Raw genomic sequence first — 27,827 nt, 5'->3', positions numbered from 1 at the left:
GAAGGGATCAAGTTAAAGAGTAAAGCTACAGAAATTACAACCCCTATACAAGAATTATTTGAAATCCTCTTGGGCAGTGGGTATGTATCAGTGGAGTACCTATGCCGATACCTCAAATATAAATGGTATTATGAAAGTCTGACGTGCCCGTTCTATGCAGGGGCAAAACGACACTTTCTAGAGCAATATCATAGAGAATGTCTCGACAGCTGAAAGCTTAGATGCCGCTCTTAAGCCAAAACCCTTCACCATATTTTACCGTGAAAAGCCTGATGCACCCAGCAGCAATAAAAAACTGATCACTATCACAGTCCTAACTCATTTTGAGTATAAAACTTCCAAAGCAGTGCCTTGGAGATATGAGTGCAAGGTAACTTTCGGGCAAAAGGTATCATCTCTTTCTCTCCCAGTTGACAATATCACCGAAGTAGGAGGTCTGAATCGAACTGGGAGATGTTATACACCTGATCCTGCTAAAGCACGTGAATGAGTCTACTATTGAAAAAAATAAAGAGAAAGCAAGTGAGAAGAAGAAGGAAAAGGTAGAGGAAGACTGGAAGGGGAAGGCCAAACTGAACGAGGATGTTTATGATTAACTGATGGAGGCAATTGTTGTAAAGGATGCAACTCCTAAACAACCCGTGTCCGAGGAAGAGACTCAAGAGTTTCTAAAGCTAGTGAAGCAAAGTGAATATAAAGTTATTGAACAACTAGGTCGGACACCTGCAAAGATCTCTATATTGTCTTTGCTGTTATCCTCTAAAGCTCATCGGAATACACTGTTGGAGGCATTGGAGCAGACTTTTGTTTCACAAGACATCACAGTGGACAATTTGAACAACGTTGTTGGGAATATAACGGCATCTAGTTCCATCAATTTTACAGATGAGGAGATACCACTAGAGGGTATAAGACATACCAAAGCTCTCCACATCTCAGTTAAGTGTAAGAACTTCCTAGTAGCAAAAGTCCTTGTTGACAAAGGATCGTCTTTAAACATAATGCCGAGATCCACGCTAGAGAAGTTACCGGTCGATATGTCCCATATAAGGCCAAGTACTGTGATAGTAAGAGCTTTCGATGGAGCTCGCAGCGCTGTTGTTTGGGATATTGAGATCCCGATCTAGATAGGTCCTTGCACCTTTGACATAACATTTTAGGTTATGGACATTACATCAACTTATAGCTTTTTGCTGGGGCGACCTAGGATACATTCGGTAGGGGCAGTTTCGTCTACTTTGCATCAGAAAATTAAATTTGCGGTTGACCAAAAGTTGTTGATCATATCAGGACAAGAAGACATTCTAGTCCCAAGGCTTGCTTCGATGTCATACGTTGAAGCAGCTGAAGAAGCTTTTGAGTCTTCATTACAAGCATTCGAGATTGCAAATGCTACAACTTTACAGGATATGTTTGGAAGACCTAAGCCACAACTATTGGAGGCCGCCTTTAAGGGAGACAGTGGAAGTTTAGACAAGCTGCTGAGGATGGCTAAGAACAGAAAGAGGTTCGGATTGGGGTATAAGCCAAATAAAGGCGACATCATCAGAGTGTGGAACCTTGAAAAAGCAAAACATCTATCAAGATTTGAGAATAGGGAGCATGATTACCCAAGGAGGACTGTTTCACCTCTCAGCCACTCTTTCAGAAGTGTCGGCATAACCCATCAGGAGTACGATGAGAGTTCTGCAGTGGTAGCAGTGACAGAAGAAAAAGAGCAAACTAGACCTTTTGTCTTCCCATGCCCAGACGGTTTCGAGCAAAACAATTGGAGCATGTTAGAGCTATCGTCTTTGATGAATAATAAGTCAAAGTAATTGTCCATTTTCCCCTCATTTTCTTAATTAATAAATTAATTTTCTATTCCCTGTACATTCTATACATACCTATTATTTGTCTATAATTTTTCCATATCAATAAAGTTTAAATTCATTCACTTTGTTCCTTTGCTCTGCTATTTCTCTCTAGACCAATTTATTCAATTGTTTTCTTTTCTTTCCTTTTCTCTCTTATTATGTCTTAAGCAGTAATACTGAGATTGAATGTGATAATGATTTGAAATACGAGCCCGATACATCTATATACAACGTCGAGTCTGATGACAAAATAGATGATGAGCCATCAACTGAGCTATTGAAAATTCTAGAAAAAGAAGAAAAGATGTTGGGGCCCTATGAGGAATCAACTGAGACAGTTAACTTGGGTTCACAAGCCGAGGCCAAAGAGGTTAAAATAGGCACTAATATGTCTTCAGAGAGTCGCAAAAAGTTGATAGAGTTACTTCATGAATATGCTGATGTTTTTGCTTGGTCCTATCAAGATATGCCTGGTTTAGATACAAACATTGTAGTGCACAAATTGCCAATCAACCTAGAGTTCAAGCCGGTGAGGCAGAAGTTACGGAAAATGAGGCCAGATATGTTAATCAGGATAAATGATGAAGTAAGGAAACAAAAATTGATGCAGGGTTCGTTACGGTATCTAATTACCCTGAGTGGGTGGCGAACATGGTCCCTATACCAAAGAAAAATGGACAAGTAAGAATGTGTGTGGATTATAGAGACTTGAATCGTACAAGTCCAAAAGACAACTTATCGCTTCCTCATATCGATGTGTTGGTAGATAATACTGCTGGATTCTCAACCTTTTCCTTTATAGATGGATTCTCAGGATACAATCAAATCAAGATGGCACCTGAGGATCGCGAAAAAAACCACATTCATTACGCTATGAGAAACTTTCTGCTACAAAGTTATGCCATTCGGGCTAAAAAATGTCAGGGCCAACCTACCAGCGTGCCATGGTTACTCTCTTTGATGACTTGATGCACAAAGAAATTGAAGTTTACATGGATGATATAATTTCCAAGTCAAAACAGAGGGATGAGCACACAACTATTTTAAGGAGGCTATTAAATCGATTGAGGAAGTTCAAATTGAAACTCAATCCCAACAAATGCATATTTGGGGCAACCACTGGGAAACTTCTAGGTTTTGTAGTAAACCAAGAAGACATTAAAGTTGATCCTGATAAAGTCAAAGCAATCTTAGAGATGCCACCTCCACAGACTCAGAAAGAAGTCAGAGGGTTTCTAGAATAACTCAACTACATCGCAAGGTTCATATCCCACATGACAACAACTTGTGAACCCATCTTTGAGTTGCTTTGCAAGAACATTGATGGGGTATGGAGTAAAGATTGTCAAGTAGCATTCGACAAGATCAACCAACTCCAGGACGACCACTTATTTTATATATCACAGTGACTGAAAACTTAATGGGCTGTGTACTGGGGCAATATGATGATTTAGGTAGGAAAGAACATGTCATATATTATTTAAGTAATAAATTTACTGATTGCGAGACTAGATACTCTCTAGTAGAGAAAACTTATTGCGCTCTAGCTTGGGCTGCCCGACGTCTAAGACAATACATGTTGTATTATACAATATGACTCATTTCAAAGATGGACCCAATAAAGTACATTTTTGAAAAGCCATCTCTCTCAGGTCGAATTACAAGGTGGAAGGTTCTCTTGTCCGAATACGATATTGTCTATGTGACTCAAAAAGCCATTAAAGAGAGTGCTCTGGCCAACTACCTAGCTCAACAACCTATAAATGACTACAAACCGGGGAAGTTCGACTTTCCAGATGAGTATATCTCCACCATAACCACGATGAGGAAAGTTTATACCAACAAACCTGGACCATGATGTTTTATGGTGCCTCAAACGAGCTAGGTCATGGAATAGGGGCTATATTAATATCATCCAAAGGAAATCTATACCCTTTTACCGCCAGGTTATGTTTTGATTGCACACATAATATGGTTGAGTATGAAGCATGCTGTATAGGTGTCCAAGCTGCTATTGATATGAAGGTCAAGAAACTCAAAGTTTTTGGGGATTTTATGCTAGTAATTCATCAGTTAAGAGGAGAATAGGAAATAAGAGATGGTAAGTTGTTGCCTTACAAACAACGCATAACAGAATTGTCACAAGAGTTTGATGAAACCTCATTTGATTATTTACCAAGAGAAAATAATCAAATAGTAGATGCATTAGCCACATTAGCAGTGATGTTCAATTTAGAACTCAATGAGGAGGTCCGTCCAATTAAAGTGGGAAAAAGAGATGTCCCAGCTTCTTGTATGAGCATTGAGGAAGGACCCGACAACAACCCCTGGTTTCATGACATCAAGCAGTATATCAAGAGTAAAGAGTATCCACCTATGCTTCAGAAAATGATAAGCGCACCCTCCACAAGCTGGCATTGAAATGTTTCTTAAATGGAGAGATACTGTATAAGAGAAATCGTGACATGGTTCTCTTAAGGTGCGTCGAAGGAAGAGAGGCCAATAAGATTATGGAGGAAATCCATGAAGGAGTTTGTGGCACTCATGCAAATGGGCACATGATGGCTAGAAAAATTTTAAGAGTCGTATATTACTGGTTGACTAACTATAGAGACATATTGTATCAAATATACAAGAAAATGTCACAAATGTCAAATTTATTCGGACAAGACTCATGCTCCTGCTTTTCATTTGCATACTTTGACAGCTCCTTTGGCCCTTCTCTATGTGGGGCATTGATGTGATAGGTCCTATTGAACCTAGAACATCAAATGGGCACCGATTCATTTTTGTCGCCATAGATTATTTTACCAAGTGGGTAGAAATAACTTCTTACCGAGATGTGACAAAAGGAGTTGTAGTCAAATTCATCAAGAAAGAAATTATTTGTCGTTATGGTCTTCCTAAAACCATAATTTCTGATAACGCAAGGAATTTAAACAACAAATTGATAAGCGAGCTTTGCAAGCAGTTTAAGATCAAGCATCTCAACTCAACCCCTTATCGACCCAAGATGAATGGTGTAGTGGAAGCCGCCAACAAAAACATAAAAAGAATCGTTGAAAAGATGACTGTAACTTATAGGGACTGGTATGAAATACTTTCGTTCACCTTATATGGTTATCGCACCTCAGTCCGTACTTCAACTGAGGCAACGCCATTTTCATTAGTTGATGGTATGGAAGTTGTTCTCCCCATTGAAGTAGAAATTTCATCATTGAGAATTGTCATGGAAGCTAAGTTACAAGAGGCTGAATGGGTCCAGAGGCATTATGAGCAGCTAAATTTTGTCGAAGAAAAGAGGTTGACGGCATTATGCAGAGGACAACTTTACCAAAAAAGAATGATGAAAGCTTATGACAAGAAGGTGCGCCCAAGAAGGTTTAGAGAGAGCGATTTGGTTCTAAAAAGAATTCTCCCTTCACAGAAGGATCATCGAGGCAAATGGACCCCGAATGATGAAGAACCATTTGTGGTGAAAAAGGTTTTCTTTGGAGGAGCACTAGTTTTAGCCAACACGGATGACAACGAGTTTTTAAATCCAGTCAATTCAGATCATGTTCGAAAGTATTATGCATAATTTCCCGTGTATCTCGGAAAATTTCGCTTTGATCTCAGTATTTTACTTGAAAGGTATTTTGTGTATCCATTCTCTATTTAGCCTACAAATTTGAACAACATCTTTGAGATATGTGTCCTTTGTCATAATTGGAAATCTCATTTATAAAGTATGTTCTCTATTCGTCTCTTTCTATTTATGAATGACGGTAGTTGCTTATGTTCACTTTCTCCAAGGTCACTTGTTACTCGAAATCAAACGTAGGGGCATAGAAAGCCTAAAGATTAGGATATTTGTTCTCTAGAATCGTTGGGGCAAATATGACATTACAAGGTTATCAAGGGCAAAATCATCATCTCGTGTAAGGAGTGTTTGGCCAAGTCTCAGTTTGTCTGTGTACTCTCGATCCGGTTAAAAGGGTTTTGAAGGAAAGCGAAATGCGGTGATCTGGCTATCTCGACAATCCCAAGTTTTATTATAAAAGCAAGTCATTTCACTCTATTTTTTCACATCCAAGATAAAAATTTTTGTTTTCATCATGCGTCAAACGCATTTCATGCATTGTTCATGCATTCTCTACATTTTTCTTGAAGAAATCTCCAAAAAGCCCTAGGGCAGGAAATTTCGTGACATCTCATTTTGCTCAAGCAAGCATGTTTAATTTATTTGTTGGTTAAATCGAACCCGATCAAGGATCATGGTCGAAGCCTGTGTAAAGCTAGGTCCGTTACCTTTTTAATTTCTCGTCGGTTAAATCGAACCTGATCGAATATCGTAGTCGAAGCCTGTGTCAAGCCAAGTCCATTGCCTTTTAGTTTCCCGTTGGTTAAAAGAACCCAATCAAAGATTGTGGTCGAAGCCTGTGTCAAGCCAGGTTCGTTGGCTTTTAATTTCCTGTTGGTTAAATCGAACCCTATCGAAGATTTGTGTCAAGCCAGGTCCGTTACCATTTAGTTTCCCATCGATTAAATCGAACCCAATCAAAGATCGTGGTCGAAGCCTGTGTCAAGCCAGGTCCATTGCCTTTTAGTTTCCCGTCGGTTAAATCGAACCCGATCAAAGATTGTGGTCGAAGCATGTGTCAAGCCAAGTTCGTTGCCTTTTTAATTTTCCGTTGGTTAAATGGAATCCGATCAAAGATCGTGGTCGAAGCCTGTGTCAAGTCAGGTTCGTCGCCTTTTATTTTCCCGTCGGATAAATCGAACGCGATCAAAGATCGTGGTCGGAGTCTGTCAAGCAAGGTCCGTCATTCTAGCCTTCTTTAAATAAAAATCTCGCCTTCCCAATACTTTTTCTTTTGCTTTTGTCTACCATTTTAGTTCTGCAAGGATACACAAAGGGGGGCAAGCTGTAGACACAGTATTTGGTTCGGCTCGCTTTTGTTAAAAAAAAATATTATTATTTATTTTATTAAGTGTTATTTAATTGTTTTGTTAAAAATAACATAAGGTTTTAATATAATTGTTTTGGTTGAAAAATTAACATTAGTTTGAAGGTAAAGTTTTAATTAAAATTTGATTTATAACTCAAATAAAATTTGGTTTTAAATAAAGAATTTAATTAAATTAATTTTTTTAAGCAGATTAAAAAAAAGAATAAGCAGATTTAGTTTTAATATTTGTTTTAAAAATAAAAGGGATTTTTTTTCTTTATTAATTTTTTTTAATTTTTTAAACGAAAACTAATTTTGGTTTTCCGTCAAAATCCCTATTCTTCCTCCTCCCTTTCCTCCCTCGTCCCCTCCCTCATTTAATTTGATTTTTTCCCTGTTACCGTTGTCTTCTATGCCTATTTAAGAGATACATAACACACACATGGGACGAACAGAGCATAGAGCAAGTGACCTTTTTTTTTAGAAATCTTTTTCAAACGACCCACTTCTCCTTCAGAGGATGACGTCGGCTGCTCCGCGTCGCGATGACGTACGTTGTGACACCTTTTCCTGATTCCGACATCCCTTATATGTTGAAACAATTACTAGAAACACGATTGATTGTACTTCCAGAGTGTATACGACCAGAAGAAATAAGTAAAATTGATGATCCCAAATATTGTAAGTACCACCGAGTTATCAGTCATCCAGTGGAAAAATGTTTTGTCTTAATAGTGCATATCCTAAATTTAGCTCGAAAAGGAAAGATTGAGTTGGATTTCAATGAAATAGCTAAATCAAATCATGTTGTAGTAACAACAAATATAAGCAGCCAAACACCTCAAAGTCTATTCTACAATAAAGCGATAGACTTGATCCAATTTGGAACATTGAAGCCTATATCTGTTCGCTCTTAACGGAAGACTTCAAGAAATATCATTAAAGATGTTGTCAAATCCATCAATCATTGAGAGGAAGACTGGGCTATTGTGACTCATCGAAAGAAACAAAAATAAAGTTTTGCTCAAAAGAAGTCATCTATGCTCAACAAAGAGCATAAACACCAAGAAAAGAAGAATTCAAGGAAGCCTAAATCAGAGGGGAAAGAAAATAAAGACTCCTCTCGACCTCATATATCGGTAACCTTAAAAGAGTTTTTCCTGATAAAATTTTTCTATGTCAAAAAGGAAAAAGAAAATCTGTCAAATTCGTATTACATAAATGTGGAAAAAGTTGACAACTCCAAAGTAACTGAGCAAAGGACCTTTGTCTTCTATCGCATCAAGCCTTCAACTACTCAACCTTCAGTCTTTCAGAGGATGGGTATGGTCATTGCAAAAGAAGAAAGTCAATGTGTTACACGCATCCCCACTTTATCTTCAGTCTTTCAAAAGGCTAAGCATCTTCACGTCAAAGAAAAATCAATCTTCGAAATCTGTTTTTGATCGTCTCCAAGTGTCAAGCTATCAATATGAAAGAATGATGAAGACTGTGGAAATAAAATCATCTGATAAAGTGAATAATGACAAGAAAATTCACATAATTGTTCCTTCACGTATGAAGAGAAAATTCTCCCTTCTCATAAATACAAAATGTTCCTTAAAAGTAAAACAAAAGCTCTTCATCTCAACCAATCCTAAAAATGGAGGATATGAAAGTTGTGATGAAAATGAGAGCATTTGAAATATAACACTCCTCATCGTAAGAGTCTAAACTTCATGATACTCCTGACCCGCATGAGATTAAAAGGTGAACGGCCTAAAAAAAAATCTTGTATCTAAACTACGTTATGACTTGATCCCTTTCTTTAAAAGGGTACGTAGGAAGCTTAAAGAAAACTTTAAGTTCAGTTCAAGTTTTAAAAAAATACTTAAAAAAAAAAAGCGAGGCCACAGTGATGCTGCAAGATGCATATATACTACCTTACCAAGCGTGACGATACAATGGTTAACCTTTTTAAGGCTAGCTCTACAGTAAAATAGAGGATGATTATTGGGGGCATAAACCATCAAATTAGGTTTTGTTCCCCATGATAGGTGTCATCCTCCAAACTGGATCTTCACATGATCATTGGCGAAGAAGTTACAACCGTTTGATTGTTGGCAAAGAAGGCTTGATCGTTGGGGAAGAAGTTGTAGCCATATGATCGTTAGCAAAGAAGTTGCAGCTTGGCGAAAAAAATTGCAGCTGCTTGATCGTTAGCGAAGAAGACTTTGATCGTTGGGAAAGAAGCTGTAGCTGCATGATCGTTAGCAAAACAGTTGCAGCTTGGCGAAAAAAATTGTAGCGGCTTGATTGTTGGTGAAGAAATTGTAGCAACTTGGATAATACCCCATATAGGCGTCATCGACGAAAGGATGGTAACCGTTGGGATACTTCACCAAATTAGGTGGTCTTCTCCCGCGAGGTTGCGTAAGCCAGATGTTATCCCCATATAGGCGTATCCTCGAAAGGATCGTAACTGTAAGGTATACTTCACCAAATTAGGTGGTCTTATTCTACGAGGATACGTAAGTCGGATGATATCCTTATATAGGTGTCATCCTCAAAATGATGGTAACCGTGAGGGGTACTTCACCAAATTAGGTGGTCTTCTCCCACGAGGATGTGTGAGCCGGATGATATCCCTATATAGGCATCATCCCCGAAAGGATGGTAACCGTGAGAGATACTTCACCAAATTAAGTGGTGTTGTCAATCCTTGGAGTATCTTTGCTGTAAGAGAGAGGAAGAAGCAAACAAAAAGGAGAAAAGAAAAATCAAGATGAAGACAAACCTTGATAATTAGGTGAAGAGTGAAAGTTTGATATCTCAATTCCAATAGAAGAAGCGGCAAGATAAAGTTAGCTCCTAAAAAAAATGCATTGTTAAAAAAAATGTTGGGAGACGGACTTTAAATTGAAAAGAAAGAAAAACCTATATTTTCTAGAAAAAAGTTTTGATTAAAAGAGAAGTGAAAAGTAAGAAAAGAAAAAGCCCTCCCTGCCATGCGGCAGGTAGTGTAAAAAGAAACATGCCACATGTGGTAGAACGCTTTAAATTAAAAAAAAAAGATTGTTTAAAATATTTTGTTTTCATCTATAAATAGAAAGAAGAAGAAAAAAAGATGTTGAACGATCTCTCCTTTCACCCACAAGCACAGAAGCCTATCTTTGGTGGAAGAAGTAAATGGTCAGATCGCACTACATGAAGACAAAAGAAAGTCATAAATGACTAGAGAAAAAAAATAAAAAAAGAAGAGATAAAAAGAAAAGAATAAGCTTTGAAACCAACCTTTTTGTCGGACTGCTGTTGTGCTACCAATACGCCTCAAGGCTCAATTTATAGGACAAGGAGTTGGAGTTCAAACCAGAAGAATGATCCAAATCTCAATTCGAATATGATTCCTGATTCAAATTTGGGTTGAAAATTTGATTGGATTCTTAATTTAAATTAAAATTTGGTGAGATTTTAACTCAAACCAGCTCCCAATCAAGTATGATTCTTCATTCAAATTCGAATTTTATATCAATTTTAAATCTTTTTCAAATTCATTCCAAATTTGGATTTTAATTATATTCTGATTTTTAAATTAGGTTGCATAAATTTGATATTTTCAAATTTGATCCAAAATTCAAATTTGAACCATAATCCGACGTTCAATTTAAAGTTGGATAGATTCCAGATTTTCAAATTCAATTCAAATTGTTGGATAGATTCCACATTTTCAAATTCATCTCAAATTTGAATTTGAATTATATTCCAACTTCTAAATTAGATTAGATAAATTCCATATTTTTAAATTTGATCCAAAATTCAGATTTGAACCAAAATCCAACGTTCAATTTAAAGTTGGATAGATTCCAGATTTTCAAATTCATCCCAAATTTGAATTTGAATTATATTCCAACTTTTAAATTAGGTTGGATAAATTCCATATTTTCAAATTTCATCCAAAACTCAAATTTGAACCATAATCCAGCGTTCAATTTAAAGTTGGATAAACCCCAAATTTTTAAATTCATCACAAATTTGAATTTGAACCATGTTCTGACTTCTAAATTAAATTCAAAGTTAAAGAAAAAAACTTTTGAAGATAATTTAAATTTCAATGGATAAATTCAGATGTTCTATATAAAATTGTGCCAATTTTATTGTCAAATTGACCTACAACATTATCTTGGTCCACGATTAAATTCATCTTTTTTTTATTGCACAATATTTTCGAAATTCATCCACAATTATGTTCGGCATAAATTTCGAAAAATGGGCATTTGTAGAACCGTAAATTTTGAGCCAATCATAAACGGCCACGTCATTATTGACAAAACTATAGTTGGGGATTATAAATTCTCTCTAAATTAAAATTAAAAGACGAAAATGACAATTCCCAAATAATGCCAAGTGTCTTTCATTGGGCCATTGGATTGGTTTTAATGGGTCGAATTGGATATGGCTCAGTGTCAATTCAGTTTACAAATCCATTGAATGGTATTTTGGCCTGAAACCCAAATTACCATGAGACCATTACGGTGGATTGATATTTAAATAAGCTTAAATCCACTTAGAGAATTAGCCGGGTCCAAAATCACCAAAGCCCAAATATTTTTGCCCAAATCTATGGGTTGGGTCCAAATCATGTAAGCCTAGACCCTTTCAAGTTAAATTGGGTCATGACCAAAATCTATTGGTTTGGTCCAAAATAGCCAAAGCCTAAAGCCCATTAAGCCTGTAGAGACCTCTATAAATAGAGGGGGCCTCTTCATTTTCAAGCTTCAGAATTTCATAATTGAGAGAATTCACACAAAATTGAAGACTTTCTGAAGACTTGAAGATTCGAATATCAACTTGAAGACTTTGAAGACTTGAAGACTTGAAGACTTTAGAAGAAACATAAAACTTCGATCTAAATTCAAGAACAAGCATCTCAATCTTCACATCAAGTTCGAGAGAAAGAATCGGAGGATAAAGATTAGAGATTGAATCCACTATACAACACATACAACAAAAATCAAAGTTCAACTCCACGAAATATAATTTTTCTGGAAATCTCGTGTGAACAGTCACCAAAAGTTTCGTATAATTTGAAATTTTTTTATTAAAATCTTTTGGCGACGAAACAGAAATTTTATCGCAAAACGTTACTTTTGGCGACGAAACAGAAATTTTATCGCAAAAAGTTACTTTTGGCGACGAAACATAAATTTCATCGCCAAAATTACCTTATTGCAACGAAATTAATTTCATCGCCACAAGTTTTGATTAAATTAAATTCTTTTATTCAAAACTTTTGGCAACAAAATTTGGATTTCGTCGCCATAAAGTACTTTTGGTAATGAAACTTAATTGTGTTGACAAAAGTTTTGAGAAAATGGATGAATTTAGCGCTTAATTTTGTATGTGAAACTTAAAGCGATGAAATTAGGGGAACGTTGTCATAAGTTTTGATTAAATTAAGACTTTTATTCAGAAATTTTTTTTGACGAAACTTGGAATTCGTCGCCATAAGGTACATTTGACGGCGAAACTTAATTTTGTCGCAAGAAGTTTTTAGAAAATGGGGATATTTTACCACTCAATTTTTTTTTTATGAAACTTAAGGCGACGAAATTAGATCACGATTTAACCCAGCTCTCTTCATTTTTCTTCCATTTTTACGTTTTTTCTTCCTCTCTCTCTTTCTACCTACGTGACACCCCCTCCCTCTGCCGCCTACGCCCCCACTGCTCCCTCCCTCTCCCTCCCTCCGCCGCCTTCGCCGTTATCGCTCCCTCCTTCTACCGTCACTGTTCCCTTTTACTCCCTCCATCGCCCATGGATGTGTCCTCTCTCCGTCGTTCTCGTCCATCGCCACCACTCTTCTTCTTCTAAGGTATAATTCCTACTTTTTTTGTTCTTATTTGTTTAAGTAATCTGAGTCTCTCGAAATCACAGGATGATAAGTGAATTTTGGGTCTAGTAATTCAAGACGTTTTTGAGTTATTTGATTGTTTTTACAGACATTTTCTTTGGATAGTTTAATCATTTTTAGTATTTATTTCTTTTGTAGGACTTTAGTTGAAGACGAGGAGAAAAAGAGCAAATAAAAAAGCAAGAGCAAGCTAAATTCCAGTACGTTGGGCGCCTAGATGCCAAAAATTGACAAAATGGCAGAATGTTGGGCGCCTAGGCGCTACGAATGTTGAAGCGGTGATTTTACATGCACGTGTTTCGGTGCCTAGGCACTGCCGATAAAATTTTGTTAAATATCTCATTTTTCCCCTAACCGCAAGGCTAGGAAAAAAAGAGGAATTTTAGACAAAAAGTGATTTTTTTAGAGAGAAAAGTTGGGATTTTGAGAAGACCGGGAGGAACGCGAAGAACGGAGGCTCGTAAGATCGCCAGATTTGTTTTCTTTCTCTTCTTCTTTCTCTCCTTTAGCTTCAACTTCTTTCAATGATGTTGATTGAGATTTTCTTTTTGGATTCAAGCATGAACTAAATACATTTTCTAAGGCATTGACGTAGCCTTTATCAAACTTTACTCTTCTACGTTATTTATTTGATTTTCTTTCTAAAGTTGTTGGTTGTGAGAACTTTTTCCATTCTTAATGCATTCTTTAGATTTGGTCATTCTTTATATTGATTCATTATCATAAATCGAGGTTGAGAAACAAGATTATTGACTAGATGTGGATAGTTCTCTCAAATTAAAAAGTAAGAGATAGAGATATTATTGTGAATTTTGTGGCATAATTTTTGGTTTATAGTGCTAAATTATTTGAATTATCGGAGTAGTCATAGAGATATAGATACTCTACTTTTTGAAGAAAATCGATATTCCTTAAGAAAGAATATCGAGTCAATAGGGTAGAATTCACCAACAACCATTATTTAGAAAAGCTTCGAATAAAGTAGTAGGAAGAGTTAAAGGGTGATATCGGTGAAGTTATGCTCTAGAGTTTAATCCACTTGAATTTACTCTTGATTCTTGATAGTTGTGTTATTTTCTTCTGTTGTTGAACTAGTTTCTTTTAGAATTACTTCATTTCTCCACCATTAAACGTTCGACATTAAGATAAAATTGAAGTGGATAATTTGGTAATTAGTCATCATTCATTTCCTGTGGAGACGATATACTTTACTTACTTCTATATTACTTGTGACGATTCGTACACTTGCAAATTCGAACAACACAGGACGCCACCGTTGTCTCTCTCCGCCATGTCTCTCTACTGTTCTTCGTCCATAAAATTCCAAAAATCTCTCTCTTTCTCTATGTTGTCACATACTCGAAATCAAATTACTATTATTTTTAAACTAGTTATTCATGTTATAATTTAATAAATGCCTTTTTGTAATCACTTTAATTTTGTTTGTTTGATGTCTCTAGTTCGTTTTATTATTTGGTGAAGATAAACTAATTTGATGGGTTTTTTAATCAAGAAGTTGATTTTTTGTATTGTTTGTGCCTAGTTTTTTGTTTTGATAAATTCTTTAGGAACGACTTAGGCATGTGCTTGTCTTCTTTTAGAAACGTTTTCTATTATTGGAGGTCTTAAAATTCTTTTAGGCACGTTTAAACTAGTTTTGTGCATAAAATTCTAGTTTTGAAAGGTTTTAAGAGTGAGTCAATTAAATACATCTAGTTTTCTAGCTAAGTGTTAGCTAGTTCGACGCACAAAGTGCTAGTTTAGAAGGATTTATGAGTGAGTCAAATACATTTAGTTACCTTAACCTAAGTTTTAGCTAGTTCATCGCACAATTTAGGCTTACTTGAGATTATTTAGAGTACTGGAACAAGCTTATTTACATTTAATTTGTTCAAGAGTAATGATTATGAACTTAAGTTATGACCTTCCAATAAATTTTTGTCTCATTTTTTTTAATTTGTAATTGCTAATAGTTTGTCTATATTTTTGAATTAGACTTGTTTTGACCATACAATGGCAAACGACAGACAAGTCCCTTATAACTAGGTATAGATGATTTATTTAATGCTATAAAACCATATTGGAGCGTACTGTATTTTGCATATTTGATTGTATGTTGTACCGTATCTTACGTTTAATTATTAGCTTGTATAACTATCTAACATTTATTAGTTGTTTTTTGATTTAGTGTTGTAGTATGATTAGAATTGTATGACTATCCTACAGTTATGGTAGTCATACGAATTAATAATAGAGAGTTAGTTTATTTGGATTTGAATTCATGAGATTGGACACTAAATCTCGAGATGTGAGGTGTGGTTGAGTGAGCTACTTGTTTGCTTCAAGTTAATATGTTTTGTTCTATTCATAAATGTCATCTACATTATAGTAGAACGAGTTAGATAAAGTAACATTTTATTTTCATTCTATGTTCACATAAGTTTATTTTTCATATGTTTCTTTAAGCTTCTTTTGATTTCTCTTTTCATAAATTTTGGAAATTAGAGGAAATTTCATGAAGCTAACAAGATGAAGCTTTCTAAATTAGGTTTATATTTATGTTGTAATTGAAATTTAACTTACGTTGTATTTGATTTTTTATACTAGACCAATTGTAAAACTCACTTTTTGTATATTTAGGTAACAAGGTTTAACAAGCAAAAAAAAAAAAAAAAAAAAAAAAAGGCATGTCGAAACGGTTTAATCTATTATCCGTGTCAACGAAATTCATTTTTTCTTCGCTAAAGGTCTTTGGCGACGAATTTTAGATTTCGTTCTCGTAGATACCTTTGGCAATGAAGATATTTTTGTCACCAAAGGTGCCTATGGCGACGAAATATGAAATTTGTCGCTAAAAGTCTATTGCGATGGACCGACCAACTTGATAATGGAAAAAAAAAAATCGTCAGAAAAGAGTTTTACCGACAAAATATTGAGCTTTGGCGATAATTTTGTCGGCTGGAAAAATTCAAATTTCTTGTAGCTTCAACAAGTTGGTCATCACTTCTTTTTTAATAGAAGAATTGAGAGATAATTACATCGAAAAAGCAACTTTTTTAGGGTGACAATTCTTCAGTAGAGAGAAAAAAAGATTGTTGGCTGTATGTTCTCATAACGTCAGTTGGGTTTTTCATATTTTATTCCTAGATAGCCATTGTCGTGGTGCATAGAAGTTAGGTAGCTATTATCGTAATATTCTAGAGAGTGTTATAGAGAGAAAGTGAGACCAATTGTAATCTTCCCATCATGTAGAACTTTTAGTCGTAGGATACTAGTTGTTGTCCCAATTTTGGGGCGAACCAATATATTAATTTTCTTATGTTTGATTTTCTATCCCTACCTCATATTTCTTTTATAAACACTGATATGATTCATTAGGTAGAAGGAAAAATTAGTTAGATCGTGGTTGGATAACTCCTATTGGAGGACTAGTCGGTTTTTTTATTTTATTTCCAACATCCGTTACGGTACTACTATAGTTGCTTATGTCTTCCTGCACACTCATTACCATCTGATAGCACATTCGAGAGAGCACGATGAGTTCTGATCTGCAGGGCCGACTTAAGCTATAGGCGAGCGAGGCGAACGCCTAAGGCCATCATTTTAGGAAGACCTCATATTTTCCTATAATATATAATATTGGTATCTATTTAATTTAGTTTTTAATTATAAATTAAATTTAAAATATAATATACTTATTACTTTTCGTAATTTTTTTGTAATATTTAAATTACGCACTACTAAAAAAAATCCCCAATTAATAGGCTTATAAAGTTCTCTCGATTTTGATTGTGTTTACCTTTCAAAATTGTTTCCTTTCAAATTAACCCTTTAATAAAACTCTTCAAAACTCTCCCAAGTTTACATGGGGAGAATAGATCTCAAATTTTCATCTTGATCTACTGTCTCGTCTCATGATAATCAATCAAAGCTTCTTATTTCCTCAACTGAACCTAGCTGCTTCAAAGTTTTAGGTTTTTCATTCAATTTCTTTTACTTTTCTTTATTTCATATTGTTGATTGTTAAAAACTCAATATCTCATGTTTGTTTAGATTTGATTACTTAGAATATCAATATGTAAAATATGAATAACAAAAGAAGAGTAGAAAAGCTAATTGAATCTGCCATCAATAAATTTTTAATTGGAAGTAAATGTGATAAACATACTGAAATAATAGAAGAAATGACAAGTATAGACAAATAAGAAATGAAAGAAAAATTTAGATGATGATACGACTGTTGAAAATGAAGTATCTAATCATGAAAAAAAGAAGAGAAAAAACTAGAGAGGAAGTTAGAGAAAATAGATTCAGAACTATGGTTTCAGTTAAAGAAAATTGCAAATGATATGGAAATACAACCAATATTTAGTGGAAAAAATGATTCGAAAAAAAATAATTTACGATTTAGATTTATTTTTTGAATTAAAAATATTAAGAGAAGTCTTGCAAAATGAAATTGATTGTCTTATTAAAATATTAAATTATATATTAAAAAAAAAAGCAAACGCTTTTTCAAATGCATATATTGCTTATAGAATACTATTAACAACATATCAGTCACACTTGCTTATGATGAAATGAGTTTTTCAAAATTAAAATTAATGAAATCGTATTTAAGGTCTACTTTATTACAAGAAAGATTAAATAGAATGACCATATTGTATGAACTTGGATTATCAAAATTTAATACATAATTTTGCATCTCAAAAAGTAAGAAAAATAAATTTATTTTTAGATGAAATTTTCTATATTAGGGCCTCCCAATCAAAGTTTTGCCTAAGGTCCCACATCATCTCGAGCCACCCCTGATTCTCTGTCGTAGTGAGGATGAAGCGATAAAAATTTTGAGGATTCTAGAAGGGTGGGGAAGGGGAAGGAAGATTAAGATTTAGGCATTTTATTTCTTTTTTAGCATATAATAAATACGAAAGCGAAAATAAATTCGCGAGAGTAGGATTCAGGTTTCTTAATTTATTTTATTATATAAAAATATAAAACATACGAGAAATAAAAGAGAGAGAGGTAGGCTAGAGTTTTTTCTGTAATATATATAATTACAAGGGTATAATTTGTAAATTGGTTAATTTCTCTTTATTTTTCGTTTTTTTGTGTGCATCCAAAAAAAAGTCCAAACAAGAAATTTTATTTTTACGGATTTTAAATTCATTGAAATTCATTCGAGCTCCACATAAGATTAGGGATTTAAAACCTTTCCTTTTTTTTTAATTTTAGAATTTAAAAATCATTTTATTTTAATTCCAAACGAAAAACAAAGCATGAGAGTTCAAATATATTTTTAAAAAAATGTGATAACATATGAAAGAAATTATGAAGGAAGAAGCATAATTTTTTGAAAACAAAATTGACTACCTTATTCCTTTGTTTATTTTTTTTTAAAAAAATGTAAGATGCATTTTGGAAATTTTTTTTTGTTATTCTCCTAAGCCTTTTTCTGTAACGGTTTTTATGTTTTTGTTTTCTTTTCTAAACCTTATGTGTGTTTGCTAATATATTCTTTATGAATTTACATCTACTTTTCTTACCAACATTGAAATTAAAGTAAATGAATCATGCTCTTCCCGGTATTCCCAAAAAAAAAGTGCTCTTACGAATCTTGCAAGGTTCTCCGACTAAATAAAAATAAATAAATTTAGACTTGATGCCTAAAATCGATTCAAGTTCAGCTTGGATCTAATCCAAGTTGGTTGACTTGATTAGAATCATACTTCATCATTTTCATTCAAATTTCTAGAGTACAAAATTAAAAAAAAAAACTTTGGCATCAAAAGAAAAATAAAAAAAAAACTTATCTGGGGTTCGATTTGGATGAGAATTAATTAAAAATACTAGGACTAAATTAAAAAATATAAAAAATTATACCGAAATATATATTTTGTCCAAAGAAAAAGAGAGACAAATATTGTTGAGAATATTATTATGAATCTAAGGTATATGCTTTCAATAAACTATTTTACAGCATATTTTTTAGATTTTTTTAATAATTGATTTTCTTAATGTTATTGTTTCTCAGTCCTAATTGGTCGGAGTCATGAAAATTTCCTCTATCAATTCAATCAAGAAGCAACGGATTTAGATAATCCTTGTTATTTGAGTGTTGCTTGTTCTAAATCTAAACCACATGTATTAAAATTAATATCTAATTCATAAATAAATTATTAAAGATTTTTGTTAAAAAGTTAAAAGCTCAAATTATAAATTTAGTCATCAAATCTTGATAGTTGTGCCTACTTAGTACCTGCGTTTTGTAAAAAAAACTAAAATTATATATCTACCTTTTCACTGTTAGATTATAATAGACTATTATGTGGACGTTGAGCATAAGTTAGCAGTTAAGATATCTTATTAATTCCTTTGAGATGAAAGGTTTAAACATTTTCCTCACGTTTGTTGTACTAAACAAAACATTGTATAGTACAATGGATGATATAAAGGTGGACATGGACAGCTTAACTTATAGCAACAAAGTATGTCATCAAAATAAAATAATAAATTGTCCTTAATTTGTCTAATTGGTCAATTGGAACCCAAATTATACCAAATCATTACTATTTTATCAAATCTAGATGCACATTAACATTTAAATTACAGTTTATTGATGACAAGAATCAAAATTAGTGGTAGTAACTAACGTAAACACAACCATAACATTTAAAGATAAAATGAGCAAAATTAGTATTTGAAACAACCAACATGAAAACAAAACATTTGAGAGTAGAAACACACAATAAATCTAAAAATTTATAGATGAAAATTAGATTTAAAATAAAATATTAATCTGTTAGCCTACCTAGGTCAAGTAGACTAAAAAAAATTAAAATATAAAGAAAAGAAAAAGGTCGCAATCTATGCAAAGTTATTATTATATTGCGATAGGTGCACCCGTGAATTACGTGGAATAAGGGGGGGCCACGTGTGCGATAGCTTTTCATGGTTAACAAAAAATGAAAATAAATTTTAATAAATCTTTTTTTGTGATTTAAAATGTAGGACTGGAGAAGGTAGTTGTCGACTTGTCGTCGCGTGTCGGTTAATCGTCTAGGGTCGGGCCAAGTAAAACCCGACCCGAACCGACCGAGGATCAACGACTTGCGGAAATGGAATCCCGGGAGAGGACTCTGAAGATGACTAGCGCCTGCTAACCGCTCGCTCTCTCTCTGCCATAAGTTATAACGAACACAGAATCGGAACCTCCTTCAAATCCGAAGAGAATCTCAATCTCAATCTCAATCTCTTCTTCTACTCTTTCTTCTAGGGCTTTGATTTTGATTTGTTTCGATTCGATTTGATTCGATTCAACTCCATTGTCGTTGCCCGGTGATGTCCAATGGACGAGGAAGATGACAGCACATTGAAGAAGCGGAAGAAGAAGAGGTTTTTCGCCACCGACAGGAGGAAGAAGCTCCTCCGCCTCAAATGCTCTGTGCAAAACTATGACTGGGGGGTTGTCGGGATTAATTCGCAAGTCGCGAGGCTGTTTTCGCTCAATTCCGGTTCCTGCAGTGCTGATCCGGAGAAATGTTATGCGGAATTCTGGATTGGGACGCATAAATCGGGTCCTTCTTTCGTTGTTTTTGGACGTGAGAATAATGCCGCTGCTCTCGGATCCAAAGCCCTGAGTCTCAAGGATTGGATCTCGGTCGATCCGGGTGCTGTGCTGGGGGATAAGGTTGCCAGGAAATGGGGAGGTGATCTTCCATTTCTCTTCAAGGTGCGGTTTCTTTTCCATTAGATCCTTTCGGGGAATGTGTTTTGTCGGTGCACTCGATTCCTTCCAAGATTACAGGAATGGAAAGAAAATTCGGGTTTTAATTATGCTCTAAATTGTGGTGGTGTGTTAGTTGATTAGTTATGCTCTTCATAGATGAATAAGAATTTCTAGAGAATTTCCAACTGAATCATCTGCTCCAGCTCCTTGAATTCTCTGTTCATTTAGTTTCCCGAATCTCAATTACCGTTCTTATTTTACTTGACGTTAATGTTTTGAGCTCAGTTGGACTGCAACTTGATGATTTCTTATTGGGAGCATAGGTGCTGTCGGTGGAGAAGCCTTTATCTATTCAGGCTCATCCAGATAAAGAATTGGCGAGGGCTTTTCACGTAGCTCAACCAAGCATCTATAAAGATGATAATCACAAGCCTGAAATGGCTCTAGCATTGACCGGCTTCGAGGCCCTTTGTGGTTTCATCAGCTCTAAGGTACAACAAAATAGTAGCAGAGGGAAGTTCTTCTGGGATTCTTGAAGTCTTTCTTATACTTATTTTCAGAATAACCATCTTTGTCCCCCTGTTTTTTAAGTGAAAACATCATAATGGTTCTTACTCAGTTTGTATTGCTCAAATTGGATTATAAAAGAGGAAAAGAATCTTAAATAAAAAAGTTGATTCAGCTTTTTGGTTCAACAAGCCTGCATTTATTTCCAAATGAATGAGGAAGATAAGTAATAGATAATGAATGAACTTTCTTTATAATTGCTTTACTTTGCAAAATCTGTGGTTGTACTTATTTCATCATCTTTCAGGAGCTCAAGGGAGTGCTTAGTAGCGTTCCTGAGATAGTAGAATTGGTTCAAGAGGCAGATGCAGAGAAGTTTTCAAATGATAGTGAGCAAGATGGGAGGGAGAAAGTAAAACCACTTTTTGAATCCATATTTAGTCAGATCATGTCATCTAGCAAGGGCGCAGTTCGTGAGGCTGTATCTAAACTAAAAAGGCGTCTTAGTTTGGAGAAAAAGGTAACCGAAGTTTCATTTCTCTGCAGATTTTTCTGTCAGGAGGATTGCGTGTCTCTCAATGAAGACATTGTGTTTTAAATCTCAAGTATTAGGCTTACCACTTCCCTACAAATTGTGTTAAGCATTGTGAAAACATGAATTGCAGAATATTTCAGGTTTCCATCTTTATACTGTATGCATATGCAAGTTATTAGTGAACGAAAGAATACCATGTGAATTTAAAGGCACCTATTGAATTCTTTTACTAGTAGAATCATTGATATGATTATATAAAACATTTTTGCTAATTCATCTTTAGTAACCAGTAATTCAGTGACTTAGTTTATCCCAGAGCTTACATCCCTTTAGTGGCCATTCATTATAGACTGCATGACGCCCTTAGAAATTTTGGTTTGCAGGCTGACTCTTGTCATTTGTTTTCTATTTCTACCAAGTGTGGTAGCACTATAAACCTTATAACTTTTTTTGTTAAATATTAATTTATATGTTTTAGCATTGTATGGATCATATTATGTAGAGCACATTTAAAACTTGAACAACTAATAGGACTGGTCAACTGCTCATGCCTTCGTATAGCTACTATCCAACAAATGTTTGGCTTTTAGCATGACAAAGGTTAGGCAGAAACATTTGGAAATGCATAGTTGAGTCCATAAAATTGTAGTTTGGATTATTCTAGAGTCTGAATCATGTGGAACTGATGAATCAGTTTATTTACATTCTCAAATTTCTGATTGTTTGTTGTTTGGAGAAGAATGAATATAAATGTGCTGAACAATGAATATGACGTTATTGGTGGGACTCCTAAACAAGCTAATAGAATTGTCGAGTCAAGGAATAAATGATGTATATATGGCATGGTAGAGTTCCCGTATTTGCCACCCTGAACTTAATTCCTACTAAGAAGAAGGATGTGTGGACGTGGACCTATATAAGCCTTTTTTCTCATAGATGGTATCAGCTCAGGAACAGCACCATATTCTGTTTGAAGTTATTTCAATTAATATCAATCATAATTAGCAAGTTCTGCGATTTATGCAAGGATATATTGAACATTAAAGCTTAACCTGTTCTTCTCACTTCATCAATCTCTGCAAAGTATTATCTGTTTACGTTATTATTATTATTTTTTATTTCCCTTTTGTAACTTCTTATTCATTACATTTATTTTTATCAGAAGAGGCAACTGTCTGTCAAAGAACAACTGGTTCTCAGACTAGAAGCTCAATATCCTGCTGATGTAGGTATACTAGCAGCATTTTTTCTGAACTATGTGAAGTTAAAACCGGGCGAAGCATTATATCTTGGTCCAAATGAACCCCATGCATATATTTCTGGGGAATGCATTGAGTGTATGGCAACCTCTGACAATGTTGTTCGTGCTGGCCTTACCTCTAAAAAAAGAGACGTTCAGGCACTTCTTTCAATGCTCAACTACAAACAGGTAATCACTTAATCTATGCAGAAGCTGATGTTGTATAATGGTGCGATTCTAATGTGTAAAAATTATATGTGGCTGTTGATTATTAGTTTCCATGTTCACTTTTCCTTTGATTTGCCATGTCTTCGAAATTCTCTTCATTATTAAAGTCCCAACACCCCCCCCCCCCCCCCCCCCCCCCCCCCCCCCAGGATTTTGACCCTCTAATCTTATAAGCAAAGTATATATATCCACTGGAAGTTCTTCATATTGGTTCAAGTTTTTAGGGCACTCACTCAGATTTCCATATGAACAGTCTATCTTCCTAGTTTTCCCATTGCTTACCGGAAGAAACTAGTGAAAGTACCTCAGTATGATCTTGAAATTCAAGTTGAGAAAAAAAATCTCAGTCAATAAACTCAGATTCATAGTGATCTACCTTTTTTACACCTTGTGTACAAGGAAGCTTGTAGGAGTATTAACCTGGTTTCAAAATCCAATGTGAATTTTTTTGAGTTTCGTTGAGGATTTAGCGGTGATCATCAGTTCCTTCAACATACAGGGTTTTCCTGAAATCTTACAAGGAATTTCTTTGAATCAATACACAAGAAAGTACGCCCCACCATTTGATGAATTCGAAGTCGACCGTTGTATTCTTCCCCAAGCTGCGTCCGTGTCCTTCCCCTCTGTCCCGGGGCCATCTCTCTTTCTGGTGATATCTGGAAAAGGGAGAATTCTCACCGGCTATTCTGAAGAAAGTACTTTCCAGGAGGGCGAGGTTCTGTTTGTTCCAGCATATATGGAGGTCAGTTTAAGAGCTGCATCTACAGAATTACATATGTACAGGGCTGGGGTCAACAGCAGATTCTTTTGAGACTTGGATTCACAAGTACAAATGAATAAATTAAGAATATAAAGAGGGAAAAAAAGAAAAAGAGTTATAAGAAGAATTGTTCAAGCACACAAATTTGTTGCATTTTCTTGTCCTTTATGAGTTCATTTCTATTGATTAAATTGCATCAAAGTTGTGCATATACATTTGTTTAAGAGTATGAATAGGGGTATCAAGTTACGTTGCATTTAGCAAAATTTATATATGTTTTGATAATCAGGAGTTAGGACTTTGCTCCCCTATGCCGGGCACCTGCGCCCGCCCTCAAGGCGCATTAGCAATGTATTGCTTCATCGTTTTTTTTTTTTTTTTTTGTATCAGTTTATATATGAGATTGAAAGCTTGTCAGAAGGAGATCCTTCCCCATCCTAATTTAATGCCTCTTTTTTCTCTATGCTATGTAGAAAATTCAGAAAATAAATAAGGCCATTTGGTTGTGTTTTTACCTTTTTTGATGAACAGATGGGTTTACCAGTGTTTTCTAGTTCTTGTATTTCTCGGAAATTTTCTCAAAATTGTTTACAAAGTTTCTTGTAATTCTAAAAAAATTAGGGTCCATATAATAATATATATTTTTTTTTCAATAAAAATTTAGTGTTTTTAGTCACTTCTAATGATTTTTGAAATCTTAACTAAACTTCATTTTTTTAAATGAACTTTAGTTACTTAAAATTTTGGTTAATATTTCGTAAACACTCCTATAATTTAAAACAATAAATATTGTCTTCATGTCCCTTACACGTCTTTGATATTTTAACTAATGGAATCATGCTTAATTTAAGCACATGCTTTACGATCGTTTTAAACTTAAAAAAGTTTCATTATACATATTCTAATTTAAGTTGAAAGGTGTGAACCAAGTTTTTAAAGTCTTATCATTTAAATTTAGAGAAGCATATATTATTATTATTAGACATTTGGTCTTACAGTTGCATGAAAAGGCAGTAAAAAGAATTCAAGATGAGAATAGTGTTTTCAGATGAGATGTTGGGTGGTATGCACAGACAATTTAGGGTAATTTTATATCTTTTCTATAGAGTCTAAACTTGATTTCTATTTAGTTTTTGATTCCCATAGTTGATGTTTTTATCTCATAATAGTTACGTGCTAATGGCCGCAGAATTTTAGAGTGTGTTTGGTTGGTGATTTGAAATTAATAAATTCAATGAAATACAAAAGTTGTACTTTATATTTTCAGTATTTTAGATAAAAAAATTATTCAACGTATTTAATAATATATTTGTAAACTAGCGGTGATTACCAATGGAATATTTAGTTCAATCTAAAATATTATTTATTAATTTATTAACCTATATATTATAAATTTTAATTATTATTTTACAATATTATAAAATTTTTAGTATATTATATTTTACATTTTTTAATTTTAACTAAAATGAAATCAGTTTATAGCATGAAACACTATATTTATCAAAGTTTTTATCTTTTCAATGTATTTTAAAATTTTTAAATTAAGAAATCGAAAACATGGAAAACATAAAATGTTGTTTTCAAACTTTTCATATCTGCCAAACATATATTTCACAATGGTATGATATAAGTTGCACTCTGATTTTGGTTTCACCAAAAAAGCCTCGTGCCAATGGAGATGTTCTCTTTTCACTTGTATATCCATGATTGTGGAACTTTGATCGCACTTTCAAAAATAACACAAGGACTTTTCAAGTGGTCACCCAACTTGATACTACTCTTACCCGAGCACGCTTAACTGCAGAGTTTTAATGGAATCTAGTGCTAGTACGATCACACTCTTAATCGCCTCCCCTCGAACAAAACTATGTCCTTCCTATTAGTCTACCCAACTTGATAAGGCTATCCTTCATTCTTTCTATTATTCTACTCAGACCTGTAGAGTTGATCTTGCTTGCCACTCGAGCACTTTTTGTTCGATCTAGAGATTCACCTACAATTCTCTATATGACTATAAGGCTCATCATTTTTTTTTCTGTCCAGACTAGCTATGAGAATTTTACCAGCATAACTAAGTGAGAGGTATGACTTTGATACCACTTGTTGGGATAATGGACCCTGATCCACATCTATACAATAGTACGATACTACCCACTTTGTACATAAGCGCCCCTCGTAGATTTGCTTTTGATTTCACCAAAAAAAAAGCCTCTAACCAATAGAGATCTCTTAATTTATACTCTTGATCTTCCACTTATCTAATCAATATTCAACTTTTGTTGCATTTCCAAACATATATAGATTTTATAACTTATGCATACACTTACAAACCTATTTTACATCTCCATATAGCTTTTATTATTTACTTTTTAGCCTTTAATTAGCTCCCTCTAGTTCTTCATTTTGGAAATGCTTTGCTTTAATAGGTGGGTTTGCTTATCCTATCCAAACTTTGAAATTTGTTGATCCATGAACTAATTGTGAGGTATATTATCTGATTAAAAAATATATATATATATATATATATTGCACTTCTTAATCTCATGTTTCACAAACCAAGGTTAACTAAAATTATGAGTAAACAATCCTCTTGAGCACTGTGACATGAGATGTACTAAGTAAAATGGTCTCAAAAAGCTATCTTTATATATATTTCTTGCCTAATTTTGGCAAATTTTTCTTAAATCTTGTAGAAGATTAAATATGTTTTGGGTATTTATGTATAGATTACTAGGCCTGAAATTTGGTTGCTAAAAATAATTAATTTTATTCAATTAGTGAAGCAAAGGATGAAAGGACATGAGAGGTCTATTTCTTGGTGGATAAGAGTTCATAAACACTCTCACATTTGATTTGATTGAGCACTTGAAGGGATTAAAATAAAATTATTAATAATGATAATAATAAATAGAAGCACTATCCAAATATTTCTTTTGGTGAGTCCTTTTGCTTTTTAAAAGGTTCCAACCACACTTGAAAAACTCTGCACTGTGAAATTGACAAGAAAATTTTGAAAAAGAAACTGATCTTATAATTTTAAAGAAATTTAATAGGATATAGTTGAAGCTTTACAAAATTGGGGATGATATTAGAAAATGGTGCAGAATTGGAGACGATAATTTACTTACCCCTTGAACTAAACAAGCTAAAAAAAATTATTTCAGTATTGTAATTAATATGAATATTGAAAATTATAACTTGGTTGTTTGTGAAGTAACTTTATTGACATTGAAATTGTCCATTGCCAAAAAAAAAAATGGTAATTGTGAAAAAGTTACGAGATTCTGATTCATGAAAATTTAGAATATTTATAGGGTAGACAAACGTTGTGAGACAGTTCGGTCCATATTAAATGTAGAGTATTGAGATCCGAAAGTAGGTCCAGATTGTAGAAATCGAAATCTGAGTGAGAAAATTCCCGACGGAAGATTTCGTATTAATTAAATTTTTTGGAAAATTTCGTATTAATTAATTGTTGGGGTAGAAATTTGACCTGTTGGGATTCCGTCAAATTCACACCAATCTTCAAAAATAAAGAGATCGACGAGATCTGCAAAACAGAATAGCAATAAAGACCAGTGTAGCTCTTGCTCCGATACTTAAGTCACAATCAGAGTAGTTGAGTATAAGGTATAGAGTGTTGTGAGCATATTTTAGGATTTGGTTTACTTCCTATTTATAGGAATTGAATCTGATCCGTCTAGGATCGTGGAATTCGAATACTGATACATCAGGCAATCCGGATAGGTTCTCTTTAGAAAGTTAGGATTTTCTCATCCATAACATTAATTTACTTCTTACTCAAATTTAAAGTTAAACTTGGATAGAATTAAAACATTAAAGTTCCATTTGGTCCATGTAACAAGAGGAAAAACAAAGATTTTTTCCCTTCTAAATAATATTTCTTTTTCCTATATATTTTCTTGGAGGTTCAAAATCTTCATTATTATTTTATCAGCTTCAATACTTTATACTTTATGTTCTAATTTTTTATGCTCCGATCTTTATTGAAAAACCAATATGGAACTATTACAGCAAGTAGTCAATAAATGTCAAGATAAATAGTAAAAAGTTCAAAAAGAATGGATTCAAACTATAGTAATTTTGTAAAAATTGTTGAATTATCTAATCCAAACACTAACAAAAAAAAA

General features: G+C 34.0%; 2 protein-coding genes across 2 annotated transcripts; both read left to right on the top strand.

Annotated features, from left to right (window-relative positions):
* The first annotated feature begins 1,163 nt into the window (after window positions 1–1,163).
* LOC111010541 (uncharacterized) lies at window positions 1,164–5,436 on the top strand. Its single transcript, XM_088122972.1, has 4 exons — window positions 1,164–1,813; window positions 2,028–2,467; window positions 2,781–3,079; window positions 4,564–5,436. The coding sequence occupies exons 1-4, from the start codon at window positions 1,164–1,166 to the stop codon at window positions 5,434–5,436; spliced, it is 2,262 nt and encodes a 753-aa protein (XP_087979098.1).
* Window positions 5,437–19,808: 14,372 nt separating this feature from the next.
* LOC111010321 (mannose-6-phosphate isomerase 1) lies at window positions 19,809–24,204 on the top strand. Its single transcript, XM_088122898.1, has 5 exons — window positions 19,809–20,409; window positions 20,730–20,897; window positions 21,221–21,433; window positions 22,611–22,877; window positions 23,416–24,204. Exons 1-5 carry the CDS (start codon window positions 20,026–20,028, stop codon window positions 23,725–23,727), a joined length of 1,344 nt encoding a protein of 447 aa, XP_087979024.1. The 5' UTR covers window positions 19,809–20,025; the 3' UTR covers window positions 23,728–24,204.
* Window positions 24,205–27,827: the final 3,623 nt, after the last annotated feature.

Source organism: Momordica charantia (genome assembly GCF_013281855.1).
Source record: "Momordica charantia cultivar OHB3-1 chromosome 4 unlocalized genomic scaffold, Mcharantia_2.0 BLBB01000004.1, whole genome shotgun sequence".
NCBI lineage: Eukaryota > Viridiplantae > Streptophyta > Magnoliopsida > Cucurbitales > Cucurbitaceae > Momordica > Momordica charantia.
Note: the sequence above shows the minus strand (reverse complement) of the source record. Positions and strands in the feature narration are given on the sequence as shown.